At 40.4% G+C, this 27,930-nt stretch overlaps 2 protein-coding genes across 7 annotated transcripts in view; one reads left to right on the forward strand and one right to left on the reverse strand.

The window, feature by feature from the left end:
- Positions 1 to 9,078: 9,078 nt before the first annotated feature.
- On the reverse strand, positions 9,079 to 20,947 carry ift27 (intraflagellar transport 27 homolog (Chlamydomonas)). Of its 4 annotated transcripts, none has more exons than XM_037763730.1 (8): positions 20,781 to 20,947; positions 18,296 to 18,375; positions 11,820 to 11,879; positions 11,460 to 11,519; positions 11,143 to 11,260; positions 10,650 to 10,759; positions 9,733 to 9,856; positions 9,083 to 9,696 (listed from the first exon to the last, which is right to left on the reverse strand). In XM_037763730.1, exons 1-7 carry the CDS (start codon positions 20,812 to 20,814, stop codon positions 9,752 to 9,754), a joined length of 567 nt encoding a protein of 188 aa, XP_037619658.1. In that variant the 5' UTR covers positions 20,815 to 20,947; the 3' UTR covers positions 9,083 to 9,696; positions 9,733 to 9,751. The 4 variants fall into 4 exon arrangements, with proteins under 4 accessions (XP_037619659.1, XP_037619658.1, XP_037619657.1 ...); XM_037763729.1 differs by having other exon boundaries at positions 9,083 to 9,667; positions 9,704 to 9,856; XM_037763728.1 differs by having other exon boundaries at positions 9,083 to 9,856.
- LOC119484696 (synaptogyrin-1-like) overlaps positions 20,532 to 27,930 on the forward strand; it is a 32,105-nt gene continuing 24,706 nt past the window's right edge. The window contains exons 1-2 of one of the 3 annotated variants that reach the window (XM_037763722.1): positions 20,532 to 20,838; positions 22,912 to 23,181. In XM_037763722.1, the coding sequence (XP_037619650.1) occupies positions 23,080 to 23,181 (102 nt within the window). In that variant the 5' untranslated portion in view covers positions 20,532 to 20,838; positions 22,912 to 23,079. Of the gene's footprint in view, positions 20,839 to 22,712; positions 23,182 to 27,930 lie in introns of those variants that run through there. The other 2 variants (XM_037763725.1, XM_037763724.1) reach the window with 2 other exon arrangements.

The following is a 27,930-nucleotide window of genomic DNA, read 5'->3' on the forward strand; positions in this document are numbered from 1 at the left end:
TTTTTTTCTTTTTTCGAATGACTCTTTCATCCACTTATTTTTTTTCTGCCATGCTCTTGTTCACTCTATCGCTTTCTCTCTACCTATGTCTTCACTTCCTCTCTATCTCCGTTAGCTCTCCATTAGCCAGCTGTAGAATAAATGTCAAATTCAACATCAGCCTCGATGTCCTGCTGCATGATACCCTGTCTCTATGCGCTCCCTCTTTCTCTATCCCTCCTTCTCTCTATCTCTCTCTCCTTCTCTCTCTCTCTCTCTCTCTCTCTCTCTCTCCCCTGGTGCGATGATCAAAGTGGCTGGCATGTCTCTCTGCAGTACTGCTGTGATCACTGAAGAGAGGCGAGCGAGGGAGGGAGGAGAGAAGGAGAGAAGGAGGGAGGGAGGAGAGAGAAAAGGGAGTGGAGCAGCCTGATTCAAGCAGCACCACACTGCCTCTCTCTGGTGTGGAGGTACATCATGATTTTCTCATATTAATGTTCGAACTCTGTGACCTCGAACAAAGTGCACGGAACACAAACCTTCCCCAGCCGTGTCTGTTAGCAGCGTGAATATAACGGATAGTAAATTCAGTTGACTTTCTCATTTGCAGACGGACTTTCCCTTTAAGATTATGATTCTAAATTGATATATATCAATCTGGGGTGTGCTGCCAGAATAATTATAGACTTTAACATTAAACTTATACATTCTTAAAAAGCTATTATAGAGTGTTTTATTAAATGTACATTTAAATGATGCATTATGGCACTCCCACCAACACTAATACATGTCCTGTCCAATTTTTTTTTTAACCTTTATTTAAAGGACCAATGTGTATGAATTAGGGGGCTCTGTTGGGATAAATGGAATATAATATTAATAACTATGCTTTCATTTGTGTGTAATCACCTTAAACTACGAATTGTTTTGTTTCTGTTACTTTAGAATGAGTCCTTTATATCTACACAGGGAGCTGGTCCTCTTCACGGAGTCCTCCATGGTGCACCACCATGTTTCTACAGTAGCCGAGAACAGACAAACCAAAGCTCCGTTAACTTTTCCTGCTCGGGCCGGAGTTGATAACGTTACTCTCTCCCTTCGTCGCCGCCATTCTCTCTCTCTCTTGCTTCACTACTCACTTCCCACATACTCTCCAACACGTTTGGCACACAGGAGAGGCTTCACTTGGTTGCAATCTCCTCACCTCGCCGCTAGATATCACAAAACAGAACAAGAGCATACACATCATGGTTATTTCAAACATACAAGTAAACTAAATTTCCTTTAAAATGTAAATGCAAATTTTTTTGGGATGCTATACTGGACGGGTTTCTAAAATGGCAGACAGGTAAATATAATGTAATAAAACATAAAACGTTGTTGTTATGCAGGTGAGCTTGGAGGCGTTGTGGCTGATTTTTGTCACGCTGCAGTTCAGATAGGAGGGTAGCAGATCTGGGGGAACAGCTGCTGTGTCCTCCCTCACCTGCAATTATCAAGCTTTTTAGGTCACGGACAGTTAGGGGCTACGGAACAAGCCATGCTCTTAGACACACACACACACACACACACACACACAGAGCAAGACAGAGAGAGAGAGAGAGAGAGAGAGAGAGAGAGAGAGAGAGAGAGAGAGACCGAGGTTGAGGTCAATTCAATCAAATTACTCCATTAATATGAGTGAGCATAATTTACAATCATGGTATAATGGTATAATTTGGTCGTATCGCTATGGGGCACGGCTGATTAAAATTGCAAAGTAACCTGGGAAAGGGCATGCAGAAAAGGGGTTGGAAAAAAAGAGAGGAAGTCACCAGACAGACAAAGAGCTGATCTGCAGGAAAAGTGTGTGAGCGAGTGTAGGTGTAAGATATGAGCTGGAACTCTGTGCCCTGTGCTCAGGCTGTGTCATGAATACAAAACGCTGTGTTTGTTTGGGTGAGGAGCACTGCAGTGAGATAAAACCCTGATGTCACACAAAGCAGACCTGGCACAGACGTGATCTGTAAGATGCACGGATAGGGTCAATTGCAGTTGTCGAATTTCGTAATGATGTCATTGGCTGATCACCAAAAAATGCTATACGCGCGCTTTTATGTGGTGTAAAAGAGCACAGCAAGCATAATTTGTCAAAATTACATTTTATCTCAACATAGTAATTAGTGCTAGAGGTGTTTACTCAACTTTTGCCATTTGTAGCCCATGAAATGTTCAATGCAGCAGCTCTGGCTCTATTGTGAGTCCATTAAAGCAGTTTGTATGTATGATAATTACCTGGGAATTTCTGCAGAACTGACCAGTCAGTGTCACATAAGTGATCATTTAAATGATCTCTGCTGCAGGTGTCTGCGGATGTTGCCCGAGCTCACAGATGCTTCCCAAAATGTACTGCGGTAATGAGGATGCAATTGAAACTTTTTTATGCAATGTTGAAACAGTTATTGGATGCTATCCAAAATGTATTAGTCCAATTGTAAAGTCATGATTGATGACCAATATGCATAGACCTATTTTTACCTCCACCAAGGTCGAAGGCCTAGGAAGGAGGTTATGTTTTCACCGGTGTTGGTTTGTTGGTTTGTTTCTTTGTCCGTTAGCAGGATTACTCCAAAAGTCCACAATGGATTTGAATAAAATGTTTTGTAGGGGTGGGGTGTGGCACAACGAACAATCCATTCGATTTTGGTGGCGATCCGGATCATGATCCGGCTTCAGGAATTTTTTTAAGGATTCCGATCAGCCAGAACATTGAGACCTCTGGGTATAATACATGCGCAGTATAACTGATGACGCGTTGATGACGCATGACCCCGCCTCTTTCCTTCAGAGAGAGAGCGGGGGTGGTGTGGGGGACAACAACTATAGATTCAGCATTTTTCCACATTAAACTTTGTGAAATTACAGTTGAGTTCGACCAAAGCACACTTGGTGATTGCTTAAAACATTTTTCATGAATTTCAACCAGATTATGAGAATAATAAATATTCTATTTCCTAACTTGGAGGAAAAAAAGTGGTGACGCGTCGTCGTTCCGGTGAACTACGGCAGTACTCCACTGTCATGGTCCTTGGGTTTTTGTTATAGTTGGTTTCCTGTTTTAGTTTGAAAGTCCTCTCCTCTTGTGTCTTGTTGTGTTTTACTTCCTGCCTTTGTTTGTTTCCCGCCCTGATGAGATTCACCTGTCCCTCGTTATCTCCCTCCTCTCTTTGTCTAGCTAGTCTCTGTGCTGTTCTTTGTCTTCATTGGCACACGGCACAACCTTTTCCCTATTTAAATCACCTGCAGAGCATGGCAGCAGTACAGCAGGTCTGTGCCCACATGGGCCATGCATTATAAAATGCACTTATGGTATACTTTAGATAAAAGCACCCACGTAATGGCACATGTAAGCATTAATAAGTAAGGCATGAAAAGTTTTAAAATATCCATTAGTGCTCTGCTGAGTACTGCAAAAAGACCCTGCATTAGTTACTGACTATCATAAGAGAGTTTTTAGCTTTAACAACCAAACTGTGGAGGAAGAGGTTGGTTGTGGTCTGCATCAAGATGATAATGGTTTTGAATTTTCAATTAGTTTTTATTTCATTTTAGTTTTAGTTTTCAGAGTGCTTGCTAGTTTTAGTTCAGTTGCAGTTTTTCAGAAAGGTTTAATTTTGATATATCCAGTTTTAGTTTACAGTAGTTTTAGTTTGTTTTAGTTTGGGCCAGCTATAATGTCTCAGAGGTATCTAGCTACATAGACACACAGAATACATGTTTGGAGAATTGTGCAGGAATGGCCATAATGTTTAATGTTTAATGTTTAATCTTTGTACTTCTTTAGTGAAACAATTGCGTCATAGCGCCATCTCCTGGAAGGTCAAGTCCGTTCAGTTTCTGTGTTTCAATTTGACGAGAGTTAACGGAAATTCATGCCGCCTGCTTTTTTTTGGTGGTGATCTATAATAGCTAAAAAACAAAAACGGAAATAATATTTAATTCATTTTAATTTATTTGTATTAGTTTTTTTACTGAGGCAAAATCGTTTCAGTTTGGTTATTTTTTTCTTAAAGGATATAGTTTTTATTTAGTTTCAGTTGAATAACAATATTTTTTACGTTTTAGTTTACTATAATAACCCTGGCCTGCATCAGTGATCTTGAATTAGTACTCATTTTACCCTCACACACACACACACACACAGGAGTGGACCACCAGACCAGTTCTTAACCATCCCACTGTCAGATCAGCCCAGTCGCACAGCAGTTAGTCACGAAATGTAATATATTGATTCATGTACATAGACACAAATTTAACTTTTTCTTTTTTCATGATAGTCAGCACAAAATCAATTTGTATGTAATCCATGTAATTTGTGAACCGGGAAGTATAAGGAGCGATGTCGGGAGGAGGACTGGGTGGATGAGTGGGTCAAAACACACCGGACTAACAAACAGAACAGAGGAACCAAATCACGGAACTCAATAAAAATGACTCATATCTGATCCTCCTTCTTAATCTGCCGGTGAGCTCAATGCCACCCCGTCACTACTATCATCTTCCTATTACAATCCCACCCCTTGTCAAGTCGATCTTTTTCCAAAACCTAACTAAGTAGTTTTATTTTGAAAAAACGGGAAAGGAAATTGACACGTGTGTCATGTGTTGTGCGACAAAACGCACGAAAAATACGTTGTTGAAAGTCGTACTGAGCATCACGAAACAAAAGGGGAAATTAGTGTCTATGTACACAAAACAAATATATTAAATTTTGTGACTATTTCCTGAAAAGCTGTGAGACTGTGTTGGTCAGAGTCAACCTCTATCAGTGAATGCAGATCTGTCAGCGTTGAATGGGAGTAGCAGCAGTGACCAGCAGTTTGTCCTGCTGTGATATCAGCCTGCGCCGACAGAGCAAACCTGCTTTGATTACTAATTGAGAGTGAATGTCTTTTATTTAAAGGGGACATATGACACTGGGAGCGTATAAAGCCACCAAAAACAGGCTTGTCTCGACATTTCTGTGATTGCTGACCGACCGTTTCAATATCTGTGGAAATGAGGAAGTCTCTCCCAAAGCAATAAGCAACAGCCCACGCTCTATCCTGAGATGTTATTAGGTGATAATCCCAAGACGTGATGTTCCATTTAAAATGAACAGACTGTAGGATACTGGTGTTGAAGTGATTTTCTAAGATGGTCGAGAGTTTGTGTAGCACCTTTACGTGTGTTTGTACAAAAATGATTTACGTCAGAGGTTCCAGGAAAGTACCGCAGCTGGCAATGCCACACATATTACACACAATTATATGCACATCGGTGGTACAGATAAAGATAAAAGATGTATAATCTCTATGCTGATGCACAAAGCACCCTACTGTGACAGACAGTGTTGCTATTATTGGGATTTTGTGCCCATATGCCTGGAAAAAAAACAAAAAAACAACCAGACACAGCAGAAAACACATGCAGACGCCCTCACACACACATTATAGACACTAAAACAATGAGGACAGAAAGAAAGAGAAGGAGAAAGATCCTAATTGCTATAATTATGATCACCCACTCAAGGAGTACGAAAACATTGTGCTGAAATAACAATTACATGCTGTTAAATATGCATCCTGTTAAGAACCTCATCACAATTCATTTTACATGAAATAAGTTGACCATTATATAACTTTTTATACTCTATACAATAAAAACTGTTGTGGTTTTAAAGATTTCTCAACAAATGTCAAAACAGACAATTTCATGGCTATATTGTGACAAAAATGTTTTAATGAAAAAAATAAAATTACGGCTGCACATTATGCCCTGACAAGTAAGTACGATAAATACTCGGGGTTGGCGGATCGATCCGAAAATATCAATACCACCGATACCTGTGGCTCGTTTTGAAGAACGATTCTAGCGTCAATAGGATCGATACAAAAAAGGTTTCTCTCTTCTACACCCCACTCAATGGTCTGTTGTACCGTCTGCTTCTCACTGCTGTTGTGATGTGAACGTGCAGCGACGTGCACCCTGACTAGTTACCCCGACAGACACATGATGGCTGAAGAAAGAGGAGCATGTTTGGAGCTATTTCACAGCTGTTTATGTACTTTCATGCTAAAACATGAAAGTACATAAACAGCTTTTAATTATAAAAAGTATCGTATCGATATTGGGGATTCTGGCCCTGTATTATTTGGTATCGGATCGAAACCAAATTTAGCAGTATCGCCCACCCCTAGTTCAGGCAGACAAAGGATGCTAAGGCCTTTGGCCTTGAGGGAGGTTAGGTTTTCACTGACGTTTGTTGTTTGTTTGTTTGTCTGTTAGCAGGAATACTTAAAGGGACTGTTTGTAACTTTTTAAGTGTATAAATGTACCGGGTCGGGACACATCCGCGCTCGCGTGTGGCCGGCGTCCCCGCTCCTCTGCCTGCTTGTGGTTTTAGCTGACATGTGCCGCCTCACTGTTTTGAGCGATGCTTGTTCATGTCTATGTTTGTAAGCGAGCAAGCTCGAGCCCGACGCTGACTTTCGCTGATTTCACGGCCATAGGTGTCGCTGTTAAGAAGCATTTCTGAAAGTTACAAATAGTCCCTTTAAGTTCAAAAGTTTGCGATGGATTTGAATGAAATTCTTTGGAGGGTTGGGGTGTGGCACAATAAACAATCCATTCGATTTTGGTGGCGATCCGGATCATGATCCGGATTCAGGAATTTTTTGAAGGAATCCGATCAGCCTGAGCATCACTCTCCGAGTGCCATTCTAGTTTAGATTTAGATTTCATTTTTCCAGCCAGGAGAAATGTCCTTCAGTAAAATCCATCACAGTATCATGAAACTGTCTGAGAAAATTATGACTAAAAACACTGAAAATTCAAATTAAAAATGGATTCAAATGACTGAATCTTGACTAAAACCAAACAAAAAGACTAAAATGTGACTTTAAACCGACAATTTTCAGTAAGCGACTAAAAGAAAATTTTAAATTCTTGTCGAATCTAACACTGTGTCAAAAGACAGCTGAAATAAAAACTTGACTGCGTTTCCCAAAGAGGACAGAGACTGTGTTTACGATGCTGCAGTCATTTTCAATGTAGCGCATAATGAGATGAAACCCATTGTGTCTGGCCTGAACCAGCGCGCCCTCATTTGAATGGTGGCAGCTGGTCTGAGAGGCAGGCAGAGAACAAGGACACGGCTTTGACCTGCTTTGAATGGGAGACTGCTAATTAGAACAGTGATTACTGGTTGTTGTTAGCGCCGCACTGGGGACATGATGACTGAGATGATGTGAGAGGGCTTCAGCTGGGGAGTTAACACAACAAGAGAGAGAAAGAGAAGGGAAGAGGCGGGATTGGAGAGAGAAGAGATGGCAAGCAGGAAGGACGAGTTTTTTAAAAAAGCAACAAAACAGGGAAAAGCTGATAAAGAAAGAGAGAAAGTGAGAGAGAGGGAGCAAGTGATGGAGAGAGATGAGGTCGAGAACACTGAGGCGTAGTCCACATGTACGTGGGTATTTTTGTAACCAGCGTTTTTCTTCCTTCGTTCTCCAAAAAAATCCTGTCCACACAAACATGTTTTTTATAAAAGAAATCTCCGTCCAAACACGACTGAAGCGTTGTCGAGCCCTGGTAGCAGGTTATTTGGCCATGTCCACGACCGTGTCTAGAAGGTAAACCGCAAATTGAGAAATTTAATGTGAGATCTGCAAAAACTTGCAAAAACGTTGGCGAGACTCACTGCCCGACGACCTATCCTGACCTTAACTATTCAAGGTCAATGCCTAACCTTCCCCAAATGGCAGGTTCCCTTCTAGACACTACCCACGTCCGCCGCTCATGGATGTATTTATGCTGCTGCTCCCATTACAAGCCCAAAACTCTCTGTGCATTCCAATACTCACACTACCGTACTATTTATATGCCAGAAAAACATTTAGTATTGGTGCTCATGTTTACCGTGTTCACGAGAACAGTCCATGAACGCCCCCCTCTTGTCGTATTCAAGACGTCAAGTGGAAAGTTTCCGAAAGCTCCGAGTTCACGAGTTGTGACGTGTTTGTCGGAAAAGGCGGAGACCATCAAAGTTAATTTTTTGGTACATAATAAGTTAATATATTGTAATTTTAGTCGTCTATTGTAATTCTTTTTTAATTTTATAATCTGTCTGAGGAAAATGTTGATATTCCCAGCGGCCTCATCGTTCTCCTCTGTCATTATGCCTTTACATTTCCTGCGTTATGTTACCTGCTTGCTAGCTTGCTAAATTGTTAGCCTGTGTTGCTTCTAGACGCCGACAGTAACGTTAATATTGTTACTGCTTAACAGCGGTGTTCTCACGATTTAATCACATGAACGCCGAGCATATCGTGTACACGACTTCCCACGTTGTAAACGCGAGCTCACGACTTTCATTTGAAGGCATCAGATGTCCCAATACAAAGCATGTTTACTGCAGTATGCCAAAAATACCAGGATGTCCTACTGCATCCGGTCGCAGTTTGCAGTATGCAAGCCTGCATGCTTATCTGGCTATTCTGACCCACAATCCTCTGCACAGCAAAGTTACAGTTCAAGGTGCAATGTTATGACGAAGTAGTGTCATATCCCAATTGTCTGCAGATTACATGCAACGTACTTTGTAAGGGCAGCTCCGGTACTAAAAGTAAAAAGAAAAAGCATGAGATTTGGAACGTAGCCTGTTTTCCCTGTCTACACGTCTACACTGAAAACACTTTCTAAAAACATTCACCCTGGCGGTTTGATAAAAGCTGAGTTTTCAGTGACCTAAAACGACGTTTGGGTGTGAACGAAAGGTCAAATCGCATAGGAAAAGCTATGTTTACAAAAATACCTGTGTACGTGCAGACAAGGCCTGAGATTACAAGAAAACATTAAAAAGGAGGGAGGGTAGGAGGCAATAGTGTGAGCCTGAACTTTTGTTCCATGTAAAATGAGGAACAGCCATCTGTATCATCTAGAGGAGAGGAGGTACAGACTCTCCACAATGAGCTGGAGTCTTACTGTGGTTTTGGTATTGACCCGACCATCACTGTGAAAGTAAATCCCGCTATCTGTGCATAGAGACGGAACGAGCAGATAAGAGACAACACAGTTAAACCGCTGATTATCATAAAAAACAACTTTATTCACGGTCACATCAAAATATCATTCTGAACAAGCCGCTCTCTGCCGGGCCTGGTGGCACAAAAGAACACAGGGTTTCTTTGAATCAAGGTGTGTGTGTGTGTGTGTGTGTGTGTGTGTGTCTGTGTGTTAGGGCTGTCGCAATAACTGCAATATTACACTATTGACAAGCCGGGTCTCTCCCTACGTGCTCCAGCCTTCCCTTCATCCAGAACCAGTACTGTACCTGGTGCCGACATTTTTACTTCCGTGGATATTCCGTATCATAGCAACCAGACGCAACCAAAGCATCTCAGCTGAAAAAAACTGTGCCTCGTTGCCCTTTATGTGCAATACAGAAATAGAGTAAACAATACATTATTTAATTGGTTTTAAAACTTTTCTCTGTCATTTAAAAAGCAATAATATACCTAATAACAGCCGAACAATAAACCTTATTTATAAATCACTAAAATCTGGATAAATTAAGCAATTTAAAAAAAAAAAAAAGGCAATAATACCGCATATCGCACCGTTGAGTAAATAATTTTGCCGCAAGGGAAAACCCTTAACCGCGACAGCCCTAGTGTGTGTGTGTGTGTGTGTGTGTGTGTGTGTGTGTGTGTGTGTGTGTGTGTGTGTGTGTGTGTGCCTGGGGAAGGGGGGGGGTCTAGGCTGGACTCAGGTTCTGGATGGTCTCGCGACGTTCTTGGTAGAGAGAGTGGAAGGCCCCGGCCAGACCGAGGAGGGCTGCGTCACAGTTCTCCATCTCCTTCTGTAAGAAGAGACAAACATGAAGACACGGTGATGAGTGACGCCGTTCTCTGTTGGTGTCGTAGGGATCAATACAAACTCTAAAAAACTGTTTTCTGGCGATTAATATATTATTTTTTTGTATTTATTTGTAATTTTCTTTATAGTAAAATAATTTTTTGGATGATTTTTGTAATTTATGAATTTGACTCAACCTCTTATATTGAATCTGTAGATATTAATACTTTTTTTTTTTTTTACAAATTATTATTTTTCTTTCTTTTTGGGGCAATAATATATTACTATTATTTACTATTTTTCTATGTCTTTTTCTATATCATAGTTTCTAGGATACATTTTTTTTTTTCTAGGTGATTTGTGATATATATTTAACTATTTTGTTTTTAGATTTAATATATGCTTATTCCGTTTCAAAGAGGCATGCTCTGTCCCCCTTGCTCCGCTCTGATTGGTCAACCTGACAGTAGATTGACTCTCAATCATGCAAATCACAATCACCTGAGTGGTGAACGTCTCTATATATGTTGCTTGCTCTGCTGGTGATTTGATTTGAACACCTGACGGAGATCTGTGTGAGATCGAAACGCTGCACAATCAAACCTGCTGAGAGCTTTTCACATGTTAGAGTGTGCAGATCTTACTTTGACTTTTTGGGATGTGCGTATCTTACACCCTATTCATCTTGACACTGTTCTCTACTCATACATAAATACAATACAACCCATCTGGAGCACTTCAACCACAAAGCCAAACAACAACACAATATGACTTCATCCATATTGAAACAGACTTACGGCCGATGTCTCGTGGTACTCCAACCCCTGGCTTTCAGCCCATTCCTCGGCCACAGATGCCTGCACCTCCCTTCTGGCAGACAGGTCTGACTTGTTGCCCACCAGGACACCTGAGACACAAATAACACAAGGAAAGCATTGACATCTAAACAAATAAACATGTACTATGTGATTTATTGTCTTTATAAAGTATAAAGCACAGTATTTCTATGGCCAAAACTATAAACTATACAAGCTGATGGTCATTTGATTCTATTAATGTCCATTCATGCATCCATTATTTAAGGGCCAGGACTCCCTCAGAAAAGAGATTTTAAGAATATCCTGGATAAATAAAGGTTAAATAAAATAAAATATAAATAAATCAAATATCCAAATGTAAAGGATCTTAAATGCATTTGTTAAAGTGATATTGCTATCGAATATTTTTTCTTTTTTACTTTTCTTTAATGTCAATATCTGTATTGGTCTACAAATTCTTTGGGGTTTTTACCTGGAAGTTGGAGACCTTGGCAGTGAGCAAGGACTCTCTCCATCCAGTGGCTGCAGTTGGTAAAAGACTGCTCACTGGTCAGGTCGAACACCAGGCACAGCAACGACAGCTCTCCCCACTGTGGAAGGACATGGTGGGTGGTGACAGGGACAGACAATGAGAGAGACACAGTTAGTATCACGTCACCTTCCTTCTTTCTACTTCTGTGACTAACTAAATCATACTTCAAAAGCTCCCCTGTGTTTGTACTTTATGTGATGATGGTGAGTTTCACTAGTTTCATGCAAATGTTAAGAACTCCGGAGAAGCAGTCTCACCATTTTCTCGCAGGCGTCCACTAATGTCTGCTTCCCTGCAGAGTCTACAATATAGAGCTCCTGGAGGGGAAGAGGCGACAAGGGAAGAGAAGAGGTGTTATACATGAAGATTTAGTCAAATTACAAGGTTTAACATTTCTTATTTTCTTTGGCAAGGACATTAATGTTCTCCTCACAACGCTGCCCTATTGCTCACTGAATACAGATGAGAAACTAACCATATTAAACGTCTGGGAAAACTTTCTTCCGCACCCGAGTGATGGATTCCAATTCTCACCGCCCACCTTCTGTGACTTTTATAATAACGAATAAGCCCACGAGCAGCGTGGTGGATGAAGAAGAGACAATGGCTGGACTCACCACACTGTCATTGGTCTCTGGGATGTTGACACATTTCATCAGCAGCTCCACTCCGGTTGTCTGCCAAACAAACAAGACCATTAATTACCATGCTGTTTATGTAACGTCAAGCCAAAAGACCTTCATGAAGCCTGCAGTTCATGTCAATAATATCACACGTCAATGTGACGATAAAATCATTCTGCCATCGGGTGTTTTTTGTACGAAGCACCTCACTGTAGGGAGTGCGTTTTCTGCTATATTTTTCTAGGGTTGTCAAAGTTAACACAATAATAACACAAAATCATTTTAACGGCACAAACGCAACTTTTCGGTTTTAGCGGCTCAGTTATAAAGCTAGAGTGAATCATATGAAACTAGAAAACCTAGTGAATCCATTGGTACCAACCATGTCATACTAGCCTGTAGTGAAGGAGGTTAAATAACGCTCCAAACTTGCGCAAAATTTTGGCGAGGAAAAACTGGCATGGTCATTTTCAAAGGGGTCTCTTGACCTCTGACCTCCAGATATGTGAAATAAAATGGGTTCTATGGGTACCCACGAGTCTCCCCTTTACAGACATGCCCACTTTGTGATAATCACATGCAGTTTGGGGCAAGTCATAGTCAAGTCAGCACACTGACACACTGACAGCTGTTGTTGGGCTGCAGTTTTCCAGGTCAAGTTATGATTTGAGCCTTTTTCTAGCCTGGAGCCTAAATGCAGTACCTGTGAGGGTTTCTGGACAATATTTGTCATTGTTTTGTGTTTTTAATTGATTTACAATAATAAATAATAAAAAAAAGATTATTAAATACTTGACAAATTTTCCTTTAAGGTACATTTTGAACAGATAAAAAAATTGGATTGACAGCCCTAATGTTCTTATGTGTAAATGTTTTTGTTTCTATCATATAATCATATAATAGCTGTTTCTGTCACTGTGCATTTTGCAGCTCTAACATTCTTACTACTGTGCAGGGTCTGAAATTATTTTTTTTCCTCACCGTGGCAGGTCACTGAACATTTCTACCGGCTCACTCAATTTTTTTGTCTGCCACTTATGAAATGTATGTAGGACGTTTTAGGATTGTAAACAACCAGTCAGTGGCACAAGACAGTAGAAATATGGAATATATCATGTAACTTTAATCCCTGACTATTTTAGACTTAGGAATTATTTTTTTGAATAATATTTCTTAATATAAGGAAAACCTGGTGGCAGGTGAACTGAAATTTGTACCTGCCACGGCCAACATTTACCCTCTAGTTGGCAGGTGGCAGGTGCTAATTTCATTCCCTGATACTGTGGCTTTTATAGAGAAGAAGAGAGGAAAGGAGAGGAGATGAGAGGAGAGGAGAGGAGAGGAGAGGAGAGGAGATGAGATGAGAGGAGAGGATGATGAGAGGAGAGGAGAGGATGAAGAGAGGAGAGGAGAGGATGAGGAGATATTTACTTGTCACAGACACTATACACAGAAGCACAACAGACTGTCTGATGTGATTTATTGTTAATGTCTAAACATAAGCATCACTAATTAGCAGCTTGGCTTGCCTTGAAAGCAGCGTCACCGTCCTCCTGATGGTAAATTGAGAATGATAAGAACCCCCTTTGGGCCCAGCAGTGACGACAATTAAGACATAGTGAGAGTCTGAATTGTTAGTGGAAAACTAAGAGTGGAGGTTTACATTCATATACGGGGCTGACAGTTACCACAAGCTGATAGTTTGGCTGTCTTTGTTTCACTGGCATCGCCGAGAAGATTTCGAAGGGTAAAACAGAGCAGGCTGTAAAGCTCCGTAGAGCTGAGGGCAACCAAAGAGTTGGGTGATAATTCTCTGTGGATTTGTCACATCGGCTGAGTTCGAAATCTCACACTAAATCACAATTCATACTAAGTATGACGTAAACTTGAGTTGTAGTGCATTCACACACAGTATGTGGATTTTGTGTATGCAAGAAATGCCCTGATGTATACTACATATATTAGTATGCGGCGTGAGCTTACTGCACAACTACCCCACAATGCATTGCGTCTGGGTGAGGCCACCCGTCAGTCACGTGACATTTTGTTCATGTGAATGAGACCCAGGCCACGGCTGGAGCGAGGGCTGGGAGGCGGAGTTAAAGGAACCGCTACTGCGCCTGCTCCGTGGGCCCAATCGATGCGGAAGATCGCCGGAAGATCCGGTTACTTTATCACTCGGCAGTCGAGCCATTTTGTCTTCATGCGCCACTGAGCAACTCTCATAGGAATGAACGGGAGCCTCCAACGCTGTGTCCAGTTCTCTTAATACATCCATGGGCTAAAAGCTGTTGCTATTTAATTATTAAGTTTTAATATGTTGATATGTTGATATGTTTTCATGCGAGAAAGTAACCGTTTAGATTCACAATATGTGGTCAGTTTATCCAAATAACGCCTGTTTGGAAATTTGCTGCGACTGTTTTCGGAGATGTGACGAAGCCGCTGGCGCCGGGGTGCCTTGAGACCGACCCGGCCGTCGCTTGAGCAGACTTCAGTGTGAACAGTCTGCTGATGAAATCATACTGAATCGTTCATTTACATACAAGTAGTCATGTGGTCCATTGTTAAAATAAAAATATTGATTATAGCCGCTTTAACAAAAGACTTCATTGTTCTCGGATGTTGAATGTCGTCCACACACAAGCAGTCGTACAACAGACGTTTTCCCAAATTAAAAACAAAACTAAAATTGGCAAAATGTGGATTTAAATTTGCGTGATTCAAAGAATAAGTAAACTAAATTATGATTCTGACCAAACATTCAATTGAATGTTTGTAATCTGACATTTTTTGACTGTGGCCAGTCGACTAAAATGACCAGAGTTGCTGTTCTTTTCTCTTGTATGGTGGAGGTGTTTAGTCGAGGCGTCAGATGGGATTTGGAGTCCGCCCAATGGTCGTTTCAAGAAAGAGTAACTGCCTGACTTCACTGCAGAGGTTGGAGACATGAGTAGTTGAGATTTCAAATGAATACGGGGCAAATAGAGGTGGCAGATATAAAGGTAGAGGGTAAGGAGGATATGATAAATATGGTCCCATCACAGATGCACGTTCTTCACAAGCTTGGAGATCTAATGAAGTCCTAAGTGGACCGGATGGTTGCAGGCTGCCTATCGCCGCTGTGTGTCCGCTGCTATGAGATCAGTGGTGACCTTGAAGAAGCAAGCCGGGGTTTCTTCACATCAGCACCGACGTCTAAATTGATCTGATGTCCTGAGCTCCACACTTAACTGAGCGTGTCAAATGCCAGAAAAACACACTCACACACACACACACACACACACACACACACACACACACACACACACACACACACACACACTTTTCACGCTCACTGCCTCTGTGAAACACACACACATGCTGTACACACCTCAGACCAACATTTACCTGATTCACACACAGAAACAGTTCATAAACAAGGATCCAATGGTCCACGCATTCACACACACACACACACACACACACACACACACAGGCGATGCGGCAGTCCCACTCCGGAGCGGTCTAATGAGCCGGTGTGATGCATAGGAAGCCTCTCGCTGGAATGTCAATGAGGGCCTATTAGTAACAAATAAGCTCGGAATATTGCTAACGGGCCGTCTGACATTTTCAAAGGAGGACGTGAGGAGAATGGCCGACAGCCTCCGCTACCCTTCAAAATCAAAAGTTGAAGAACATGAGGGATGGCACAGGCGTCTGCACAAGGAATAAGTCTTCACAGCGCCGGCTGCTTTTAGACACAATGGAAAGGACACGCTGTTCCCTGTTTCCATCTGCAGTGAAATCTTAAAGAGAAAAGCCAACCTGACACATTTAACACCACTCAGAACTGCTACTGGTGACGCACCTCTCAGTCACGAGGGCTTATAGTGGTGCAAGTATGCACACAATGGTATAAACAACATTAACATTGTGCTTTGTCAGAGTTTGTACCAAAGGCAATGGAAGGGTGCACCTCCATCGTGAATGTGCTCAGCAAATCTGATGGCAATCTGCAGATTAGAATGGAGCTCATGGAGTGTCCAAAATGGAAAGGGTTCATCCTCTTGGGAGCATTAAGGAGCTCATTAATTGCATGTGTCCAATTAGATTTTGATATTTCTTGTGCATGTGGAAATTCTGGGGAACTTTTGGTACATGATGGAAGGTCAGGGGTCATGAAAAATGCGATTCATCCCCTGGGAACCATCAATATCCACTGCAAATATTTCACAAAACATTAGTGATGAAAGTGTAGCGTCTGAGGAAAGTTTTACCGTTAGTGACATGACACGAAAAGGAAATAAAAATTAATCTTTAAGGTCTATGAAGATTTTTTTTATTGCTTCTATCACTACCATTATGAAAACTGATCTAAATAACAATTAAAGGGATAGTTTTGATTTTTTTTTAAGTGGGGTTGTATGAGGTACTTATCTATAGTCAGAGTATTACCTGCAGTAGATGGCGGTCAGTACGCCCCCAGTTTGAAGAACCAGAGAGGAGCAACTTCCGTGTTCTGTGAGGTAAAATTACTGTTTTCGTCAAAGGAGTCTGGTGGCTTTGAAGAGAGCATAGATAACGGCTTCAGTTCCCCGTCAGAAAGAAAGGGCTGTCTGACAGCGAGGTGAAGAGGTGAAAACATTCTAAATATAGCGTACACTTAAACTGATGTTGATTTTTTTAGGTGTCTAAAACACGTTTTGTTGCTGCCCCTGTTCACAGCAGTACATCGCTTTGCTCCCGTGCTGGTACTCCTGTCTGTTAACTTGTAATACACTGACTATGGAAAAGTACCTCATACAACCACACTGAGAAACATCCAAACTATCCCTTTAAATATACATAGTAACTTGTGAAAAAAAAATGATAGTGAACAGCTTCCAAGTTTTGGAAGGTGGATTTTGTCTCACATGAAGCACTTGGCGCCAAGTGGTCAACAAGTTAAAAATATTTCAGCTAATATCAAGCATGCGGCTGGCTTCAAATAGGTATTTTAACAGTTGCATAGCAACAGCAGAGACCGTGACCAGCAATTTCCCCATGAGCATTTGTTTCAGTGCGTCCAGCTAATAAAGCGGTGTCTGGTGGACAGGGCTTTGATCTGCTGCTACACATGTTAACCTGCATGTTTCTCCTCTTATGTGACATCCCTTCTCATTTTTCTTCTATTTGTTTTATTATATGGATTTTTATATATTAGTTCAGTTAGCACATATCCTAGGCCAGTGCAAATTAAAAATGCAGCACTGTTGCAGCACTTTTCTACTTTGTTAATACTGCACACTAGTCCAACATGAACAGACACGCGCAGCATCACAAGCGAGTGGGTACAGGCCGATGCAGTATGGACAAACTCAACACTGTTGTACAGTGTATGTGTGTGTGTGCGTGTGTGTGTGTGTGTGTGTGTGTGTGTGTGTGTGTACACGCGCTTGTTAAGTACCTGTTCTGGTGGCTTTCCAGAATCCTGCTGTATTAATTATCGACGTTCCTGTCACCTCAGAACCCCCAATACTGCTGACACAGCAAGAGCTGAACAAACACCACACACACACACACTTCGCTCTTGTCCAGTATTTACCCACCAACCTGTTCTGTACCCTAACCAGCTCCGAGGCTCAACAGTAAACTTATGAGTGAATACGTGCAAGCTGCGCTATAGTGCATATATTTATGTTCACAAGTGAACGCGCTGCAGCTGCATTCGCCTGCATGTACAGTGCACGTGTTTAGCCCCTTGAAACATTGACAGAGGGAATCAGTGAGCAGCCATGACCCCATATATCACAGAGTCAGGTTAATGACACAGTTCCCTCCCTCGCGCAGATTAGCATAAATAATGCAGATTGGCCCTCTCTGCATCAGCATTAATTGGTACATTATGCCGTTTTGCACTTTGCTGATTCCTGTGGTAGACTTAAGAGACCTCTGCAGGTCCTTGAAAAGCCTGCAAGGAGTAAAGAAACCACACATGTAATATGATTATTATTAGTTTTGATGATTTACAACTGACACGTAATCAAAGTAAATGTTATGACCTCAGGCAAAATGATTACTGTTAAATTGGATATTTCAATAATTGCCTAATTCAAAAATGATTGATTCTGTAAATTTGAAATATGTGACTGTGCATGATGAATTATGCTGCTCCACAAGTACTTTATTACTGCTCGACTGCACTGTCTATATCTATATAGTGGAGCCTGCAAAGATCTCTACAGGTATGAGTACTCTGGGGGTTTCCTGTAAAGTTACTCTGAACAAAGTAAAGATGTGCCGAGTAAGGCAGCAGGTTTGGTTTATCAAATCACTGATTAGGCAGGACTGAATAATAAATGTGAATACAATATATATATATTTTTACAAGGAGTGTTACCGTGGTACATGGGATGCTCCATATACACCATAGTATATTCAGAATTACATGCTCTGGCTGCGTATCTTGTGATAGCATTAACGCAGAGAGAATAGGTTAATGCTCTCACCATGCTGTAGTTCTTCTGGAAGAGAGTACCGTCACTATGGAACATATGGCAGAGGGCAGTTTTCCCCACTGCAGCATCTCCTAAACACACACAAACAAAGAGGGAGGGATAGAAAGACAGACAGAATTGCATAATCTGTGTTTCTGCAAATTGCGTTTCATTAAAAAAACATTAAAGTCACCGTTCACATTCCTTTCTTTGTCAGCCAGAGTTTGAACGCTGGCATTGCCAAATTATCCGGTACAATACAAAAAGCTGCGGTGGAATAAGTATTCTGATTCTTAACCTAAGTAATAGTACCAGTAAAACAATGCAAAACTACTCTATTGCAAGTAAAAGTGTTCCATTTTAAGTAAAAGTACAAAAGTATAAGCTGAAAAATGTACTTATAAAGTATCAAAAGTACTCGTTCTGCAGTAGTAGTGCCCTTGGCTGGCAAATTATTATATTGTAAATTATATTGTTAATCCAGCAGAATTGTACTGTTGTAGCTGCTTGAGGTGGAGCAACTACTTTATATCCAAAGGGTCACCAGATAAATATGAGAAGCCGTGAGATGATTAAAGGGAGAGAGAAGAAGAAAAAACAAAGTTGTGATATACAAATCTGTTTTCAGTTTTTGGACATTTCTTAATTTTTTGTATTGAAATATTGGATCGTTTGGATCATTTGAACAGTTATTGAAATAAAACTAGAGCTGCAACAATTAATCAATTAGTTGTCAACTTATTAATCACCAACTATTTTGATAATCAATTAATCCATTTGAGTAATTTTTATAAAAATGAAGTCTACATTTTTAAATGTGAATGTTTTCTGGTTTCTTTACTCTGCTATGACAGTAAACTGAATATCTTTGAGTTGTGGATAAAACAAGACATTTGAGGACGTCATCTCGGGCTTTGGGAAACACTGATCCTCATTTTTCACCTTTTTTCTGACCAAACAACTAATCGATTAATCGAGAAAATAATCAACAGATTAATCGACAATGATAATAATCGTTAGTTGCAGCCCTACATGAATCCATGTGTTTAGAGGGGAACAACTCAGACACCTGAAACACCAGGAGCAACAACTACACCCTGTTTTTATTTAAGAGGTCACATGTCAAAAAGACTGGGAAACACTGTTTTTTATCTTCAATGTTAAATGTTTAATATTTGTTTTACGTAAAACATTAATCTGAAAAGTAACTAATAATGTCAGCTGTCTAATAGATAGATAGATGGATAGTAACTTTATTGATGACTCTGTAAATTTGAAATATGTGACTGTACATGATGAATTATGCTGCTCCACAAGTTCTTTATTACTGCTCGACTGCACTGTCTATATCTATATAGTGGAGCCTGCAAAGACCTCTACAGGTATGAGTCCCGAGGGAAATTCAAGTTTCCAGCATCACAGTTCCATAGTGCAAAACATGTTAGTAAAAAGGCAGTACAAAAGTTAGTAGTACAAAGTACAAAAAAATATACCTGATATAAAAATACACGGAGATGAAGAAAACTGTTAAAAGTGAATATAGTGCAGGGTAACTGCTGTGATACACGACTATTAAAAAAGTGAGTATAGTGCAGAAGAGACTGTTAAAATGAGTATAGTGCAGGGTAACTCCAGTAGCTTAGTCTATGAAAGTGCATCGGCATAAACGTAGTGGAGTAAAAAAGTATAATAATTACCCTCTGAGATGTAGTGGAGTAAAAGTATAAAGTAGCATAAAATGGAAATACTCAAGTAAAGTGCAAGTACCTCAGAATAAGTACAGTACTTGAGTAAATGTACTTAGTTACCTTCCACCACTGACAAAGATAATTTATAAATAGATAAATAGATAATTCATAAGACACCTTCTCACACAAAAATATATCTTATACTGTATATACTCTATATGTTCTTAATATGCCTGTATATATTCTTAATATGCCCTTGTACAAAGTATTTCCTTTTATAATTGTAATATAACTTAATGGAGCTTCCCAGCAAAAAGCATTTCACAAATTGTACTTGTATAACCGGCGTGACAATAAACATCTTGAATCTTGAAAACACAAACACAGCCAGGTGTTTCCCTCTGAGATGTAGTGGAGTAAAAGTATAAAGTAGCATAAAATGGAAATACTCAAGTAAAGTGAAAGTACCTCAGAATAAGTACAGTACTTGAGTACATGTACTTAGTTACCTTCCACCACTGACAGACACAAACACAGCCAGGTGCACTGATTTATCTGTGATGCAAATGATTGTCAGAACACCTGAGAGGTGTTACTGAAGAAAGGAGAGCCAACAAATGGTTGTGATTTATACATAGAATCCCTCAAGATACGTAGATAAACACCATTTCAACGTTTGGGTTAGTTAGACAGAGGATGACTTCTTCATCTCTCGTGTTTCAACACCTTTAGTTTAGGAGCAGATTGGTTAGCTTTAGCTTTAGCTCTTGTATCGTTAAGCAGCAGAAGGATGGGCTAAATTTACTCACCAACAAGCAGACATCTCGCCCTCAACTTCACCATTACAGCGGACAACTACAGGACACAGTAAGCAAACTCTCTTGTTTCATTAATGACGTTAAATCAGCTCTAATGTCTCATGTTGTTAAGCTTTCTGTGCATCCTTCATCCACTGCAACATGTACACAACGCGTCGCTTAGCAACCAGACGACAGCGGTGTTTTCATTGGTTCAGCCAGCGAGGGCGTAGAGAGCGTAGCTGCGCTGTCATTGGCTGGTTGTGCGGAAGTATAGAGAACACGCATTGTTATTTTTCCCCTGAGCGTATCTGTCAGGCAAGCTTCCTCAAGATGTGTATAATTATCACCACCTGTGGTAAGTTTGATGTATCGAAACTCCCAACCATACGATCCGTTAGATGGTCGAAGCTCGTCATGTCGGGGACGGTAGTACGGTACAGAGGTTTGGAGTAAGAACGACCTGAAAGGCGTCGCTCGGGTAAAAACGCCCAATTTTTTGACGCAATGACGCAGTGCGACCACTAGAGGGCGACCTTTCTCTCCTCAGCATCACACATCACTTATTATTATGATATGGATTTACATTTGGTGTTATTGTCTCACTTTCAAATGTATAATCATATAATTACAGACAGAAATCAATGTCCTGAGTCAATATTAAATCATATTGGATGAATATATATATATTTTTTTTGATTTAAGGTTAAAAGAATACATACACATACTTGTAAAGGGACATACAGACAGCAGCAACAACATATATAAACAAAAAAAAAGAAACATAAGAAAAAGAAAAAGAAAAAAAGGTACTACCTGTTGTAATAGTGCAGTAGTGTAGTACATTGGATGAATATTGAATGTTTTCCTTAAGACACAGAGGCATCTTAGTTATAAGATAAGATAAGATAAATATATTCCTTTTGTAGTCCCACAGTGGGGAAATGTGCAGTGTACAGCAGCAAAGGGAATGGTGCAAAAAAAAACAAGATGCATCAGCTTACACACTAAAAAAAAGAGCTAAACAAAGTGTAACAAAATATGAACAATTTAAATAGAAGGAAGTATCAAAATAGGAGCAGTATATACAGTATTGACAATAAACAGACTATTAACAAAATTGCACAAGTGGAAAATGATATTGCACAGTGAGATTGAATGAATGACATTCCACCTGAAAATATTGCACAGTATGAATTACACCTGAGTAATAATAATGATAATGATATTATGACCTAATACGGTACATGATGTGCTATTTTATGCAATACACAGTATACCTTAATATTCTTTTAGGTTATAGAGGTCAGACTCAACTACAAAACACCCTATAGTCAAAGTACCTCCTCATAGTCAGTACTACACATGTATCTTTTATGTTTAATTATTTGAAACCCAGCAAAGAAATAAAACAAAACTGGAACTTTAGCTTCTTACATTTACATGAAAAAAACATGTTATTGTTATAAAACTGACAATAACCTGATATTTTCAGGTGGAATTTCATTAATTCTCACTGTGCAATATTATTGCACAGTGAGAAAGGATCCTTGCTGAGTTTCTGAAATCAAGTAACATTAACTTGATGTTAACTTTCATTTGTACAGTTAGTTATGGATGGATAAAAAAAAAAAAAAAATGCATCAGCTAACACAGGAGCTAAACAAAGCCTAACAAAATATGAACCATTTAAATAGAAGGAAGTATAAAAATAGGAGCAGTATATACAGTATTGGCAATAAACAGACTATTAACACAATTGCACAAGTGGAAAAATAATATAACATAATAAATAAAGATATATAACTTATAGCTTTATTGAATATCATATAATGCTCTGGTTTGAGTCTATACTTGTCAGACAAATAGAAAGAGCGCGTGACTCCATGTGGCACAAGCACGCGCCCCTCATAAACACGTGCGCGTGCTCGCTGTGTGTGCAGAGAGAGAGAGAGAGAGAGAGAGAGCATCATCAACACAGTGGCTCAGTGCACAGCAGCTTCCTCTGGCCGGATATCGAGAGAGGACGACAGGAGGGAATTTAGAGGTTAAATTAAAAACAACAACACGAGAGAAACAGGGCGGCTGTGCAGCAAGGAGCCGACGAGCATCCATCCTTCCTTCCATCCTTCCTTCCTTCCAGCATCCATCCTTGCAGCAGGTAGAAGAAGAAGGTGAAGGAGAAGAAGCAGGAGCAGATTCGAGGATTTGTGCTCCACACACCCTGAGCCTTTGAGCCAGCAGCAGAGAGGAGGAGAGGAGGACCAGAGAGGAGGACCAGAGAGGAGGCTGTGCAGACAGGAGGAGCACCATGGAGGGGATGCAGGCATACGGGGCCGGGAAAGCTGGAGGAGCCTTCGACCCCATCACCTTCTTCCAGCAGCCTCAGACCATTCTCCGCATCGTGTCTTGGGTGAGTGAAAAAAATAAGTTTTTTATTCTTAGCAATACAGAGTGGACTATACAGATAAATAAGCTAATTATGCACAGGTTACATGTGCACATGTCAAATATGGGAGAGAATTATTTTTATTTGTTTATGCAAATCATATATCAGTGATAAATAATGCAGATTATTGTCCATCATATCTTGCTTTATGCTTTTATTTTCCTATATTTTGCATCAAATATATAATTTGATATCCCCATTTCATGATGATGGTACTCAACAGGGAGTTATTATTATTATTATTATTAGGCTGATGTAGGCCCAGAATGTCTCCTGGTGATCACTGCTTACAGCCCTTACTCCTCTGATAATATATAAGTTGGCTATAGCTAATGTTTTTTAATAAGCATAGTGAGAACACACACAGGAAACACTCAAAGGATTTCATAATTTCATAATAATAACTGCCCACCCTCCTCCTCCTCAAGACAAGAGGAGCACTAATGAAGAAGGATGTAGCAACAGGGTGGTAAGTAGTTTTGGGAAGGACAGTAAACAGATGGCAACAAATGGCCCTAAAATCCAAGAGGCCTCTCCATCTAGAAGTTGTATTTCATAGGGATAATATGATGAAGTATGATGTGGTCATAATGAACTCAGGACTTAATTCTTTTGTTTAGGAATCCTTCAACCAATATTTGCATTTTCGGCTTCTAGTATGATCTTCATTTGGGATTAGGAGCACAGAAATACAGACAGACAGTGTGCCACTAATGGAGAATCATTAGATGTGTTTATTTTTCATTAGGGAGCATCAAGTAGAATCTCTGCCACTCCTTTCCTCTGCCTCTCTCTTATTAGTTGCATTTCTGTTTAAATAAATGACATCGAAGGCTAATGTAATATCATCTGAAGGCCGCCGTTTATGGGTGCAGAAGACGTCCACTCAGATGATGTTCACTAACATTTTTTAGATGTCACATTTCAAAGAGTAAGAGTAGTGAACTGCAAGTTGTGTTTGCTGTGTCTGAGTCCCACAGTTCATCACCTTGTTTATTCACTCCTTCTTAAGGAGTGTGTAAAGTTACTCTTCTAGTTAGCTGGTTTTTGTGAAATGCACACAGAAAACAAACTGTTTGCCTTTGCATTCCTGAGAGAGAGACTCTGCTAAATCCAACATCTGTACTGGTTTATTCTGCAGGGTAAAGCATAAAATATGAAAGGAAGGTCATTGTTTACAGCAGAAAGTTGCATATGGGATTGTTTCTTATTTATAGGACTGTGTCTGCATGTCCTTAAAGGCAGGGTGGGGTGATCTTGAGAAACTAGCAAGAGTACACAAGATTTTTAAAAATGATCGAGCCAAAAAAAACGAGCCCAACTCTTTTCCAATGGAGCTAGTTAGCAGCATTAGCTAACTATGCATTAGCATTAGCTGATTACTAGCCCCAAAAGTCCCTAAACCTAGAGCGAAAGTCGCCAAATCAGCAACGAGGGGTGTACGAAAATATAGAATATCACAATATTATGTTTTGTGAAACTGTAATTCTCAAAAATGCAGTATTGATTTTTAATAAATAACAGTTTACATGCAAAGATTGACTTAATTCAATACTTTATTTCATTTGTAAAGAGATGCATCCTCTCAGTGTATGTGCCCTCTCAAAGTAGTGCTGTGATGTTGGATGTTACAGAGACGGCGGTGAAGGCAAATGCAGATCCAGATGTTCAGATTGCATGAAAAATTGAACTTTTTCTTAACCTCAGATTGTATGTATATGGTGGTATTCTTTGTACTATGACAGTTTCACTAAAATTAAGTAAAAAAAATGATTGCAATATATTGCCTTTGTTTACAGTATCACAGTATATTGAATTGTAACCTCTGTATCGTGATACGTATCGTATCGCCAGATTCTGGCCAATACACAGCGCTATCGGGAACACTGACAGTCCGTCGCTTCAGGTTTCCTTCCGAAGCCACTCCCCCAATATTACCATCACGAACATTAATGTATCATAATGAACGTGAAGGCGGCACCGGCAGAGTGCCCGCAGGTAGACAGGCAGGCAGCTCGTCCAATGATTGGACGGGTTTATTACAGTCCTGCGACAGCCACAGACACCGGATTCTTTTTCTTTTTTTGTCAGAGCATTTGATTTATTGATTGATTGATCACTTCCGGTAATTGGAACAGGGGTGTGGTTTCACCTATTTCTACTTGTTCACGGCGTTGTTGAATACTCTATTCTAATTGGTTAATGACGTCATTCTGCGGTCTGTAACAGACCGTTGCTATGGGCGCAGTTCTGATGTCGGACTCTGGAGGACCGTTTTTGTGTCAAGTTATTGATTTCTTAAGTAAGTAGCCGTGCAATAAGCGGGATAATGTACAGCTAGCGGCTCATTGTTTTGAAAGAAAGCCCGAAAAGATGGTCTCTCATCGCCCTGAAGTCTCACTTCCGCGTCGGGGTGCCGCACCGCTCTGTCGGGCTTTCTTTCACAACAATGACCAGCTCGCTGTGCATTATCCTTTACGTAAAATGCATCTGGCTTTTGTACTTTTTGGAACGAGTCACACAGTAAAGAGCCTACTTCAGCCTCTTAGCGGCTTTTTAATTGATAGTAGTCGCTACAGTCGGTATGTAATGAGGATTTAAACTAATATATGACTTTAAATGATGCCGAGAGCCTTTTCAAGTAGCTGAAAGGATGAAGATGCAGGTGGATTCATGTTTCTAGTAAAGGGACGAGTCTTGCTGGCAGGCCGGTTGTTGCAAACATGAGGTCACAAGCTCTGATCTGTACTTTAAAATCACTTCTCAGGTCAAGACTGATGAACACTAATTAGTTTTTTGGTGGAGATGTGTACAGTTTAACTTCTTTTAGTAAGAATTAAAGAGTGTAAAGTGTCGTAACGTCCGTCTCGTGACTGAAGTGAGACTGATAGTAAACTTAACGTTCACATAAAACATGAACTGTATCCAAAGCACATGAAAGAAGTGTGAAAATAGGTTGAGTGAGTGTCTGAATGGCGTGTGAAGGAGAGTCATGTGGCTGTGCAATGAACTGTGATGTAAGCATCTTAGAGTCATGAGGTCGGGTCTCTGCTGTAGAAAAATACACTCATTATATTAATGTGAAGAAGGAGCATTTTGTTTAATTTGGTTTTATATTGACATGGACCACAGATACATTTCTCATTAATAGATTCTTTGCAGATATCCTATGTTGTACGGTATGAATAGTTTCTAGCATTCACATTTAGTGAAATGTCAGAGTATGATACTGAAGGTCTTATCAGAGGAAACACTCAATCTCAATACATATCGAATCGGCACACAAATATGGTGATAGTATTGAATGGGGAGATAGGTGTATCGTCCCAGCCCTAGAGATTACATTGTGCAATCAACTGTTACTCCATGAGTTAAACAAAACAACTTGCCGCTTTAAACAATCATTGAAAGTTTTGTCAATAAGTTAAACATTGGACTCTGAGGAACACAGTAAAGTTCTGTTATGTATGTACAGGTGAAAAACGTATGCAGGTATGGAGTGACTTTATGGGCCTGTGAGATGCTTCGCTCCCGAGGTGTCACCCGAGCAACAACATGTCTCCATAGTAACAGCCACGGCCTGAGTTGTGATGTTTTGTGTGATGGTGATAATACGCAGTCTGCTGGGTGATGGGGGATGTCAAGTGTGTGTGTGTGTGTGCGTGTGTGTGTGTGTGTGTGTGTGTTGGAGAGGGGGAGACAGCAGGGTCGGCGCCAGAGTGTTAGGGGCGGACGGGCAATCAGCTTTGACAGGGGGGGCATTTTTTTTCACCTCATATAGGCCTAGCCTTTATTAAGTGTATCTTTAACATTATCATGTTTCATGAAAGAAATAAGCTGACAGAGAGGTGTATACATACTGCCACTTATGCGCACAGGCTCGCACGGACGCATACACGTCATGCTGTTATGTCCACAAAAACAGGTTATGAACTAACACCGTGTCCTAACTGGATGCGAGCGTCCAACTATCTCGCCGAATCGCGCATCTGACACTCTCTGTTCACACTGAATCCGTTAAATCTGCACTTCTGTTACGTCATGTAAACAAACCACGTACGTATCAGCTGTGAGCTCCAGATCAGACTGCAGCTGGAGACGTAACCACTTAAAAGATGGGTTAGTTGCTATCTTCCTACGTTAGAAAACACATGTTTTATTTGTGATATTTACTGGAAATAACATACAATATAGCCAAGAGCAAGTATCTAGCGATCTTCTCCAGCCAGCTGCCGCCTTATTATGGTATTTGTAGTGAAATGAGAAGGTACTGGAGGCTACAGATAACTCCTCAGTAGTGAAATGTGGAGGTACTGTAGGCTACAGATAACTCCTCAGGCACGCCCTGCGTCTTGCTCGTGCCAGGGTCAAAATGCGCACACAGACAGGTGCCGAGCTGTGGATGTTTCACTCACCAGTTGTTGTCCCTGCTCAGCCTGCTGTATAACGTAACATTAGTCCATTGTTTTATTCCACGATACTGAACAGAATAATCCAAACAGGTAGAAGAAGTAAGATGTAAAGAGGAGCAGAAGGTGCTTTTTACTCTCTTGGTCCTGTCTTGCGCTTTAATGCACCCGGTTTGTAGGTGTACTTTCTCTCATTGTTTTTCTATTGAGCTAAATTAAATAAACACGCAAACGGAGCGGATCAAAACGAGGCTTCTTACTGAAATATCGTAGTGACGGCTCATAGTTTCCACAGTTGTCTCTT

Source organism: Sebastes umbrosus, chromosome 3 (assembly GCF_015220745.1).
Source record: "Sebastes umbrosus isolate fSebUmb1 chromosome 3, fSebUmb1.pri, whole genome shotgun sequence".
NCBI lineage: Eukaryota > Metazoa > Chordata > Actinopteri > Perciformes > Sebastidae > Sebastes > Sebastes umbrosus.

Excerpts from the sequence above, each read along its gene's own strand:
- ift27 (XM_037763730.1), bottom strand. The coding sequence starts at position 20,814 with ATGGTGAAGTTGAGGGCGAGATGTCTGCTTGTTG. Across the intron at positions 18,376-20,780 it reads GGCGAGATGTCTGCTTGTTG|GAGATGCTGCAGTGGGGAAA; the intron begins GTGAGTAAATTT and ends GTGTGTGTTTAG. Across the intron at positions 10,760-11,142 it reads CCAAGGTCTCCAACTTCCAG|GTGTCCTGGTGGGCAACAAG; the intron begins GTAAAAACCCCA and ends TTTGTGTCTCAG.